This window comes from Triturus cristatus, chromosome 12 (genome assembly GCF_964204655.1).
Source record: "Triturus cristatus chromosome 12, aTriCri1.1, whole genome shotgun sequence".
Taxonomy (NCBI): Eukaryota; Metazoa; Chordata; class Amphibia; order Caudata; family Salamandridae; genus Triturus; species Triturus cristatus.
The window spans coordinates 581,530,328-581,542,670 of NC_140595.1; the positions used below are offsets into that span (position 1 = coordinate 581,530,328).

Below are 12,343 nucleotides of genomic sequence, written 5' to 3' on the forward strand. Positions count from 1 at the left end.
TGTTACGCCTTGTTTGTTTACATAGTGCATACAGGTTGTGTTGTCTGTTTGTATTAGCACTGATTCTCCCTGGATCAAGGGCAGAAATGACTTTAGAGCAAGATAAATTGCCATCAACTCCAACCTGTTGATGTGCCAAGTTCTTTGATGTGCTGACCATCTTCCTTTTACGGAGAGATCTTCCAAATGTGCACCCCATCCCTCTAATGAGGCGTCTGTCGTGATTGTCCTGTCCGGCGGCACCGACAGAAAAGACATGCCTTCTGTGAGGTTGGCTGGATTTGTCCACCATGCGAGCGCTGATCTCATTTGATCTGTGACACGTACTATGTCGTGGAAAGAACCCGTGACTTGACGCCACTGAACATCCAGTGCTTCCTGAATAGGACGTGTTCTCAGCCTGCAATGAGGAACTAAGGCAATGGAGGATGACGCCATCCCCAGAAACGATTTCAACAATCTCACAGAAACTGACTCTTTTGACCTGATCAACACCACCAGCCGTAGTATCTTTTGCAGACGCTCTTGGGAAAGAAACGCTCTTGCTGATACCGTTTCCAGAGTTGCTCCCAGAAAATCCCTTTGTTGAGCAGGATGAGGTTGGGATTTTGCTGCATTTATGGACAGACCTAATGAGCGAAACACGTTCTGGCACAGAAGTATGTGTTGTTCTAAGTGAGTGCTTGACTGGGATTTTAGGAGAAAATCGTCCAGATATGGAAAAATCTGCACTCCCTGAAGTCGCAGAAACGCTATCACTGGAGCTAGTACCTTCGTGAACACACAAGGGGCCGAGCGCAGACCAAACGGTAACACCTTGAATTGGTAATCGTGTTGACCCACTCGAAAACGCAGGAACTTTCGATGCCTTTGTAATATCGGAATATGAAAATAGGCATCCTGGAGATCTATAGTTGCCATGAAATCTTCCTGCGAGAGTAGACGCAAGATGTCTACTAGCGTCATCATACGAAAGGATTGGCTCTTTAGGTATTTGTTTAGTGCCCTTAAATCGAGGATGGGCCTCCACTCCCCGTTCTTCTTTGTGATTAGAAAGAATCGGGAATAAAAACCCTTTCCCCTTTGCGATACTGGCACCATTTCTACAGCTCCCTTCTGCTGTAGAAGTCGAACTTGATATAAAAGTTCTTTTATGTGAGCAGGTGGTGGTCCGGAGGGTGGTGTGGAAGGAGGGAATTTGGTGAATTCTAAGGCGTGTCCTTTCTTCACAATGTCCAAAACCCAACGGTCCCTTGTGATGGAGGACCATTGAGAAAAGAACAGAGAGATTCGACCTCCAACCATGCATGTCCGGAAAGAGTCACTGTCTCTTAGATGCGTTTCCTCTGTATGAGGATTTCCCTCTATACGACTTAGAGGCCTGCTGTCGTTGCTGGGTATTGGAATATCGGTTGGATCCTTGATTATAGGGTCTGTATTGATTATTACCCCTTCGAAAGTTGGAGGAGGAGGTGCCGCGTCCGCGTGCACCACGAAAATTCTGCCTTTGAAATTGAAGGTTTCCTAAAGATCTAGCTGTCTCAGTGTCCTTCTTTATGGATTGAAGTGCCTCATCAACGTGAGTTCCAAATAACGCTTCGCCGTCATAAGCCATGTTAAGAATCATGGACTGTACTTCCTGACGAAAGGATGTCGATCTTAACCATCCTTGCCTGCGCAGAACAGCCGCTCCGGCAAGCTGACGGAATCCCGTGCAGGCGATGTCTACTGCACAATCAATTATCTCCGTCGATGCTGCTTCTCCTTCTTGAAGCAACTTCATTGCTTCCACCTTAGATGGCTCTGGTAACTCTTGCAGCACATCTGAAATGTCAGCCCACACCTGTCGGTCATAGCGACCCAATATGGCCAAGGCATTAGCTGCTCTTACCACAGTAGAGGCCATTGAAGAGAACTTACGCCCTATGGCATCCATTCGCCGTCCGTCACGGTCCGGTGGTGCGGTGACAGTCGACGTCGGATTCTCTTTGCCTTACGTTGCGCTGCCTGCGTAACGACTGATTCAGGTTTAGCCTGTCCTGTGAGGCATGCTGGGGTTCCTATTGGTGCCTTATATTTCTTCTCTAATCGAGGCACCTGTGCCGGCAAGGTATTCGGTGTTTGCATCAACTTCTTGCCTTCCTCCCAAATAAATTCCACAATAGGAATAGCATGAGTCTGTTTAAACGGCTGACTTTTGAAATCATAAAGGAAACAATCTTCCTCTCTGCGCTCAGTTGTTAGTTTAAAACGTTGCGCCGCCCTCTCCATTAGTTGATGAAAATTCGCTATGTCCACTGGAGGTGAATCCCCTGTGACTATCTGAGAGGGGGATGGTGTCTGTACTTGGTAATTGTCCCACTCCGCCATATCATCGTCATCGTTATCCACATCCCCATTATCATCTGGGATTTCACCCTCTTCTGTTTCTTCCTGCGGAGGCTGATATTGAGGCAACAACCTCTCTGGGACCTGCCTTGGTGGTGCAGACGGCAGCAGAGGTAAAGGATTCTCTATTGGTATCGGTGGTATAGTTGGAACCACAGGAGTTGACGGGACCTCAGAACCTTGTGGAGGTAGCGGAAAGCGTTGATTATAGTCATCCAACATGCGTTGGAGATTAGTTATAAGCGACAAAGGAAGAGTCGCCGTTGGTTGTTTCGCAGGCACCTGCTGCATGTACACTGGATCTTCATCCTCACTGCTGTCCTGGCATTTAATTATCAAGTCGGATGGGCTTTGCGCCGTTCCAAAGGACTCCGGCAGACCCTCGGACTCCTGATCAGAATCTGTAGCAAATAAAGGTGATGGAGGCTGCGCCTCTGATGAAAGCGACGCTGAAGATGCGTGAGGTAGCTGTTCTCTCCTTGACTCTTGGGCAGACGATACTTTTTTTAACTTTATCCTTATGAAAGAACCTGCCGTCGACTGCTGTATGGTAGGCACTGTGGATGTCTTCGGAGAAGGCCTCGTCGACGGAGCTGTCGCAAATGGAACGATTGTCGACGGAATAGGCGTCGGTGAACCTTGTGCCTTGGAAATCGACGTCGACGGAGCCGCCGTCGACGGAATCGTCGTCGACGGAGCCGCTGTCGACGGAGTCATCGTCGTCGACGGAGCCGCCGTCGACGGAGTTGTCGTCGACGAGGTCTTGGTCGACGAAGCCACCGTCGACGATCCCGTCGACGGGATCTTTTTCTTCTTCGTCGACGGAGTGGGCGTCGACGAGTTCGACGACGTCTTCGTCGACGACACGGGTAGCGTCGACGGTGCCTTTACCTTCTTCGTCGTCGATGTAATGGGCAAAATTGAAGTCACCGCCCTTGTACTACTGATGGTCCCCGTCGACGAGGATAACGTCGACAGAACGCTCGTCGACGACGAAGCAGCTGATGTCGTCATCATAGTCACCGTCGACGAGCCTGATATCGCAGATCTCGTCGTCGGCAGCGTCGTCGACGAGGCGGACAGTCTTTTTCCTGAGGACTGTGAAGTAGACGCCTCTTCAGCCTGAGAACTGTGTCCCTTAGGCGACAAAACAGTAGGTGAGACAGCAGAAGTGGTAGCTGTCAGAGTCAAAGAAAGCTTCTTTTTCTTGAGGAAAGGAGATGGTAACTCCTGCACACTACTGCGCTTAGAGGCTGGTTGAGAACGGCCAGAATACAGACTTTCCACATCAGAAACTGGGTTATCCTTATCCTTCAGTCTCTGTAGCCATATTAACAGACGGCCTTCTCTATCCTTTAAAGTCTTTGTAGAAAAGGTTCTACAAAATTTACATTTTGCCACCTCATGATCTGGGTACAAACAGTAAATACACTTACTGTGTGGGTCCTCAGAAAATAGACGCAGCTTTCCACATGAAGAACATGGTCTAAACAAAGATTTCTTACTGGAAGACATTCTGACTGACAAAAAACTGAGCAGAGCTCAGGGAGACTCCCTGTCACACGACGTGCGGTAGAAAATCTGAGGTGAGAAGCTCTGAGGAGAAGGTTCTAGAGAGGAGCTGGCGCCTGATTGGCCGTAGTTTGGACTAACATAATGAGATAGACTACGAATGTCTTTTTTCTCTTTCCATGTATCTCTATGGAAATTGCATATAGGGACATTCTTGATGTTATTACTTACTTATATCTCTGTTTTTATATGATTACTTAAGTATATGTATATATATATATATATATATATTATGGCTGTATATATTGCTATATTATTTACCGTGGGACTCCCACTCCGACGACGGGGAATATTCAAGCATGTGAATCTATGAAAGACACCCCAATACTGGAGAACCCAAATGTAATCCCACTCACAGATTTAATTATGCTCTGACATTGAACTTTAATTAAAAAACCCATATGGATAAGGAAAAGTTATTTTTCCATAAGCTTAGTTCTCTATCAGGTGTATCTTTTCCTTAATTTCACAAACAGGCTATCTTTGACTAAATTAATATATTCTGTCTCACAAATGGAAAAGGCACATTCCAAAAATCTAAATTAGACTGCATATATACACACAAGACTTACTTGTTCCTCTGGCCTGACATTTCTGCCAATCCATGTTTCCAAAATGTAGATGTTACAGTCGAGTCTGCAGAAAGTGCTAGTTTTTGATCAATTTTAAGTGTAGTAATGTGGCTAGGATGAAACCAATATAGAAACAATTATTTCACATCACTGGTTAAACTTTGCTACTTGTACTTCAAATTTTTTCTTTAAAATTAAACAAAACACCCAAATCATGAAGCAGTAAATACAGATATACATTCCCAATATCAGAAGTTGGAGTCCCCCTGTTTACAAAGTGTCTTTGAGATGTTCAGGCTATCAAAACCACATGTTACTGTCAACATATCCCGATTGGCTAACTGGCACCATTCCCAATTACATGGTATTTACTGTGGGAGGGTAGGAGATGGATACACTTGCGCTCTCTTACTGTACATATCATCTGTCAGTTTCAGATCATTCCTGGTCTTAAGGAGATAAAGTTCTTTAGGCTCAGCTCATTACATGTATCTGTGCACCATAGAATCAAAGAGGAGGGCTAGCAGTCAACAGCCAATGTATAGCAATCCTGCAGAAAGTCAGCAAAAACACACAAAAAAAGGATGCACATTTGTATTGTCCTTTCCCTCTGCTCAGTGCACAAGTTACTATTTGGTGTAATCTGTTCGCAGACCCACCACCGGGGTTGGTATTGCTAGGGTATCTATTATAAGGTAAGGAATCTATCACTAACGTGTCTCTTTCAGATGCACAAGTTACTACTTGTGTAACAATATATCTGTAAGAGACATTAGTTAGTGGTAGATTCCTTACCTTGGAATATCCCCAGGCGTCAGACTGGATCCGGAAAGTTTTTTCGTCAGCAGTACCCCTGCACATCGGTAGGTGGCATCGTGCGGCTCCGTGTCCATCGCTGGCGTCGTATGCGCCGAGATGACGTCACAGAGACTACTTAGGCGCTACCCATACACACTGACGTCAGTTCTGTACACGACTTTCCGCGCCAGGAACGCAGAGCCATGCAAGAAACTGATCACTAGTGCCATGAAACTAGGGCCCTGAAAGGGATGACCTTAACCCTAGAATCAGTTCGCAGAACGGGGAGGATGGGTGGGGCGGTAAGGAATCTACCACTAACTAATGTCTCTTACAGATATATCGTTACACAAGTAGTAACTTGTGCATCTGAAAGAGACACGTTAGTGATAGATTCCTTACCTTAGAATAGATACCCCAGCAATACCAACCCCGGTGGTGGGTCTGCGAACAGATTACACCAGAAAGTCACGGAGAACAGAACGGCCAAAGAAGCCTTCTCTCCGGACTTGACTGTCAAGGCAGTAATGCTTGGTAAACGTGTGCAGCAAGGCCCACGTAGCTGCCTGACAAATGTCCTGCAAAGGAACGCCGCATCCCAAGGCAGTAGTAGCTGCAGTTGCCCTGGTAGAATGGGCACGCAGCCCCACAGGAGGCTCCTTCTTAGCCAAGGAGCAACAGGCTTTGATGCACAGAACGACCCACCGAAAGATGGTCCGTTTGTGCACGGCCCGACCTTTTTTGGCGCCCACGTAGCCAACAAAGAGCTGGTCATCCATCCGGAACTGTTGTGTATGCATCAGATAAAACGAGAGCGCACGTTTTGGGGCCAGACGGTGGAGCCTCTCTTCCTCCCTCAAAGGATGCGGGGGTGGCAAGAAGGTGGGCAAAGTAATGGTCTGCCCGATGTGAAAGGGCGTGACAACCTTTGTCAAAAAAGAAGGACGGGTCCTTGACACCACCTTGTCCGGATGAACAGAAAGGAAAGGAGGTTTAGAAGAAAGAGCCTGGAGCTCACTCACTCTTCTGGCAGAGGTGATAGCTACCAGGAAAGCCGTCTTGAGAATGAGAAGACGCAAAGAATAGTTATGAAGTGGCTCAAAAGTGGCGCTCATCAAAAAGGTCAAGACAAGATTCAAGTCCCATTGAGGCATTATGAAAGGCACGGGAGGAAACATGTGCATAATGCCTTTGAGGAAACGGTTAACAACCGGGGACTTAAAAAGAGAAGGCTGATCTGGAAGCCGCAGAAAGGCGGAGATAGCCGAAAGATAACCTTTGAGAGTGCCCAGAGCAGGGCCCTGCTGGGCCAAGGATAGGAGGAACAGAACGCATCCGTCACTACTGTGTGCTCCGGTTGGGAAAGGGAGAGGGATCTGCCATTGACCCAATCGCGATTCGTGAGCCACCACTGCAATTGTCGTGCAGTGCCCTCCGAGATCTGGACATGATTGGACAGGTTGCCCTGATGCTGCGCCCACTGGAACTTCAGGTCCCACTGCAGAGCTCGCATATGCCAACTGGCATGTTGCACTAGCAGGATGCAAGAGGCCCTCAGACCCAGGAGCCGGAGGGTCATGCTGACTGAAACCCAGGCTAGAGGCTGAAAGATTGGAATCATAGCCTGAATATCCCGGACTCGCTGCTCGGGAGGATAAACCCAAAACCGTGTCGAATCCAGAACCGCTCCGATGAAGGGGAGCTTCTGAGAGGGACTCAGGTGCGACTTCGGCATGTTGATGGAGAACCCCAGCAAATGCAGGAGGTCGGCCGTAGTCTGGAGGTGGGAGACGACTGCCTGGGGCGAGCCCGCCTTCAACAACCAGTCGTCGAGGTAGGGAAAGACTGACACCCCTGACCAGCGCAGATGAGCTGCGACCACTGCCATCACTTTCGTGAACACCTGAGGGGCACTGGTAAGGCCGAAGGGGAGCACGGCAAACTGAAAATGCCCCCGGCCTACCGTGAACCGCAGGTAACGCTGGTGGGCCGGCAGGACAGGGATGTGAAAATAAGCGTCCTGCAAGTCCAACGCTCCTATCCAGTCTCCAGGGTCGAGGGCAGCCAAGACCTGAGCCAGAGTCAGCATTTTGAACTTCTCCTTCCGGAAGAAGCAGTTGACGTTCCGGAGGTCCAAGATGGGATGCAGACCCCCTTTGTCCTTCTTGGGGACCAGGAAGTAGTGGGAATAACAACGACTCCCTACTTCCTGCCTAGGAATGCACTCGATGACCCCTAGGCCAAGAGGGTCGTAACTCCCTGCTGGAGAGTTGCCAAGTGGTCCCCCGACATGCGGTGGTAATGAGGTGGCATGGCTGGAGAGGGTGGACTGAAAGGGAAGGGAGTAACCCTTGCGGAGGATCTGCAACACCCACTTGTCCGATGTGATAGCGTGCCAGTGGGGGAGATGAAGGCGGATCCTGCCACCCACCGGCGTGGGGTGCTCCACTAAGCTCAGACTAGGAAGGTTTGGAGGTAGAAGAAGCGGGGACGGAGATGGATTGATCCCCACGCTGAATCCCAGACCCGCCCCTGCGGAAGCCGCAGCCGCGCTGAGGCTGGCTCTGCACAGGCTTGCTGAAGGAACGTGCCTGGACGCCCCTGCCTTGGCCATGAAAGGAACAAAAACCAGGAGTGGCTGGGCTCTTCGTGGAAAGACCTAAGGACTTGGCCGTAGCTGGCGAGTCCTTAAAACACTCCAGCGCACTGTCGGCCTTATTGCCAAACAGACGGGTGCCATCAAATGGCATGTCCATGAGTGAGCTTTGAACATCTGGCGAGAACCCGGTAGATCGCAACCAGGCGTGGTGTCGAAGCGCCACAGTCGTAGAGATGGCTCTACCTAGTGAGTCCGCAGTGTCCAAACCACACAAATGGCGAACTTAGCCGCATCCCTACCCTCGGCAACAGCCTGAGAAGCACAGCTCGGGCCTCCTCAGGACACTGAGGCAACACCTGTGCAACGGCATATCCCACACCACGTGGGAATAGCGACCCAAGAGGCAAGCGGTGTTCACCGACCGCAGCCTTAAGCTGGCCGAAGAGTACAGCCGCCTGCCGAACTGCTCCAGCTTCTTAAGAGTCCTTATCCGGTGGAGCCGTGGGAAATGCACTCTGGGACGTTGAAGATTGGATGACCAGACTCTCAGGCGTAGGATGAGTGGTCAGAAAAGCAGAGTCACCCGGCGCAGGGCGATGACGCCTGGCGACATTCTTATCCACGGGGCCCCGGTGGCAGGCCGCGACCAAGTGCCCAGTAAGACGTTAGTAACGGTGTCGTTAAACGGCAGCAGGGGCTCCGATGAAGTGGACGCCGTCTGGAGCACCTGAGTGAGGAGATTAGTCTTTAGGGCCACCGTAGGGAGATCAAGGTGGAGGACCTCAGCGGCCCGACGAAGCACCATCGTATACGAAGTGCCCTCCTCCATGGTAGGTGGAGGAGAGGCAAATCCTGGGTCACAGGAGAGATCGAGGCCGCCGGCCTCCTCTAACTCGTCCGCCCAGTCCTGCTCGGAGTCACACTGACGAGCAAGAGGGTCCTCGGACCCCTCCCAGTCATCCTCCACCTCCGCCGTATGTGGGACAGGCTGCGGCGGCAGGGCAGGGACCGAGGAAGGAACAAACGGCGCCGGGAACAGCACCAGACGGGGCCGAACCGGCGCCGTGTCCCAGTGCGGATCCCAGGTAGGGACAAAATTGTCCAAGAACCTAGGCAGGGGCGGAACCAACGGTACCCACTGCGGCGCCGGAGGCAGAGCCGAGGGCAGCGCTGGGGCCGGAGCCAGCAGCGCGGGACCTTGGGGCGTCGTGTCCGGAGCCAGCGGCACAGAATCCTGTGGCGATGGGGCCGAAGCCGTCGGTGGCGCCGACGGCCCGACAGGATCCTGACATGGGACCGCAGGGCCCGAGGGCACACCGGCGGGAGTCCGAGGTCTAAACAGGCGGTCCAAGGTGGTAAAAATTCTCGCACCTGAGCAGGAGTCGCCAACGGACCTGGGTAAGGTGGGTAAACCGCAGGACTACCGGGCTCCGAAGGAGCCGCAGGGGTAGAACCCCTGTTCCCCTCGTCCGCATCTGGTGACCGACGGGGAGACGTGGGAGAGCGACAACCCTTCTTTGACTTAATTTTGTGCCATCTCTTACCCGAATCTGAGGGTGAAGACTTGGAGTAGAGTAGACAACTGACAGGAGACAAAAAGTCTCAAAAGGATAGTCAAAAAGTGACTGAGGTACGTGCTGTAACCGGATCTGCGCTTACTGGCGCGGAAAAAGGAATAACTGATGTCAGTGCGCCTGGGTGGCGCCTAAGTAGTCTCCGTGACGTCATCTCAGCGCATACGACACCAGCAACGGACACGCAGGGGTACTGCTGACGAAAAAACTTGCCGGATCCAGTCTGACACCTGGGGATATTCTATGGTAAGGAATCTATCACTAACATGTCCCTTTCGGATATGGTGTGACGTATCACTAAACAGTGTTTTAGAAAATATAAAATTATCTCAAATGCTTTGCACAATCCTGTCACCAGGTTCACTTCGATGCTCATCACCCACTCAGCAAGACCTACTTTATGTATAGACCCCACCTTCTTCTGGAATCAACAGCACAAATCTGTGTGAGATGGGTATACCTTAGTACAACGAGGTTCAGTCTATAATGGGATTTAAACTAGTTGAGCCTACATCTAGCATTGCAGGACACCACTTAAACATGCTTACAAGCTTTGCTGTACTCTACGGCCCAATGGCCCCAAAGTCCCCATCCCATTTCCCTGTTTGTAGTACGGATCTTGTCGGACAGTCAGCACTATTCCTAGGACCATCAACTCTTTGGGCTGGGTCAAAAATCTGTGGGGCACCCTAGTCAGCCAAGCGTAATCAAAAAACGATCCTTGTGTACTGCATCTAGTGCAGGGCTTTAAGTGGGGTGAAAGAACTAGGGGGTCTCCCATAGGGGTGTGGCCAATGTAATTAAGGGTGTGGCTTTAAAACACTTGTGCCCCAAAAACTGTGCTGAGCATAGTGTGCCGTCCGACTGCTATTTTTCTGCTTCTGTCCATTCATCCAGATATATAATACGACAAGTAACATTACACTTACAAATTAGTAACACCCATGACTTAGTTGAATATAATATTAATAATGTTTCAGTTCTTGTAGGCGAGGTTGTGGCATAAGGCTTGAGCTACCGTCTTTTGAGCTAAGAAAGCAGGGTCAAGCCTGATGTACGCTCAGCATCCTGTGATTCAAAAAATGAACACGTCCTTGTGTAAAGTAACCGGTGCTCATGTTTGCGTTAGTAATGTCACTGGTGCTCATGTTTGCGTTATATAAAAATGAAAAACAAGTCACTTTGAAGTTACATCAAAAACAGTGACCGGTGCTGCTATTGCAGTGTGAAGCTTTTTTTTCCCCCTCCACCCCGAGGGTAAAAATGGAGAGTCCGATAGGGACCCGTTTTGGAACCTGCTTTTAAGAACTGCCGGTGCTGAGCACCAGCAAGACCCGGCCCACTTAAAGCCCTGATCTAGTGTCTGCTGCATCAAAGCTTACAAACTTTCTGACTTCACAGAAATGAGCCACATCTACTGTGAATCTAGCTGGTGACAGCTATTTTTCTTTTCTCAGTGAGAGAAAACACAAGTCTCCACAGCAGTACCTCTAGATTATTAGGGATTCCTCTGACCACTTTATGCCTAGAACACTCGTAAACATCTGAGCCAACAAGGTAATCAAAGGTGGCATTTTCACTCAAATTCACAATGAAGTAAAAGAGAAGATTTAAATCCATGGTCTATGGATTTCAGCTAATAGTTTGTTCTCATTGTTTGACTCAGCATCCAGCCAGCTGGCCGAAAACTGCAACTTTAATGCTAGGTAACAGTTTAATATCAGGTAAGGTCAGTCTACCCTGTTCAGAAGGACGTTTTAGTTATGAGCTTGACATTTGGGTGCGATCCATGGACACCAGGAAGGCATCAGGCTTTCTGTATCAAGTTCCCTAAAATAGTTCTGTGAAAAAGGACACATCATGCCTCGCGTAAAGTCACGCGAGTAGTATTGCAGGCTTGATTATTGCTATATGCTCCATTACTCCATTACTGAAAGTGGAAGAATAGACAAGAAAGCAGTCTGCTAAATACCCAGACTTTGTGTAAGTCTAGCATTGCTCACAAAAATTATTTTGTATGTATGTCTAAACATATAAAGTGACTTTGTCTCCCACAAAAAGCCCAAATATAGGAGACTAGTTAGCACAGTGTGCTAAAGCACTCTAGGGAAAAACCTTGCTTTCTGTCAACTCATCACCAGACAACTCTGCAAATCATTCCAACTGGTGCAAAAAGTGCGGTGTCACTCATTCAGGATCCCTTACATAAACCAAAGTGCTGTCTGCATAAATTGCCATCCACCTACCCTAAGCCCCCAATCTCACATTCTCTAAAGGAGTGTAGCCACCAGAGTGTCCAATGGTCATAGTTAACCAAAGTGGCAACAAAGATCACCCCTATTTGATGCCCCTCCTGAGCGTCCATTTATCAAAGATCACATTTATATTTTGAATCTTAACTTTGGTGGTTGTAAGTAAATCTGATGCATATATTGTCTACATGCTCCATTTATATCCTCCTGCATGTCAATGTCTTAGCCTCTAACATTTGTCACATCTAAGATGTTACGCCAAGAGATGTTATGTCAGGCCTGCATTCTACCCATCTTGTCAACCTCTCTAGGCAATCTTTGCCTACAAAATGTGTCCCTTTCCAGCCTGTCGGAGACTAATCCCAGAGCACACTTCTAAATTATAATATCACCAACCCTGAAGGATGAAGCAGTTCAGCCTGCAAAAGTCCACTTTCAGTTTCCAAGTTACTCACCAAATGACTCTTAACTGCACACATTTTACAGAAACAGAATCCACATATCACTTATCTCATTGCATCCAATTACAGAGCCTTTGACCTCGCCATACACCAATTAATCAACAGGTATGACTGAATCTCAGAGATC

At 49.0% G+C, this 12,343-nt stretch overlaps 1 protein-coding gene across 1 annotated transcript in view; it reads right to left on the reverse strand.

Annotated features, from left to right (window-relative positions):
- Positions 1-12,343, reverse strand: part of PHLPP2 (PH domain and leucine rich repeat protein phosphatase 2) — a 717,402-nt gene that overhangs the window by 67,858 nt on the left and 637,201 nt on the right. Inside the window, exon 16 of the mRNA XM_085638614.1 lies at positions 4,533-4,643. Coding sequence (XP_085494740.1) covers positions 4,533-4,643 — 111 coding nt within the window. The remainder of the gene's footprint in view (positions 1-4,532; positions 4,644-12,343) is intronic.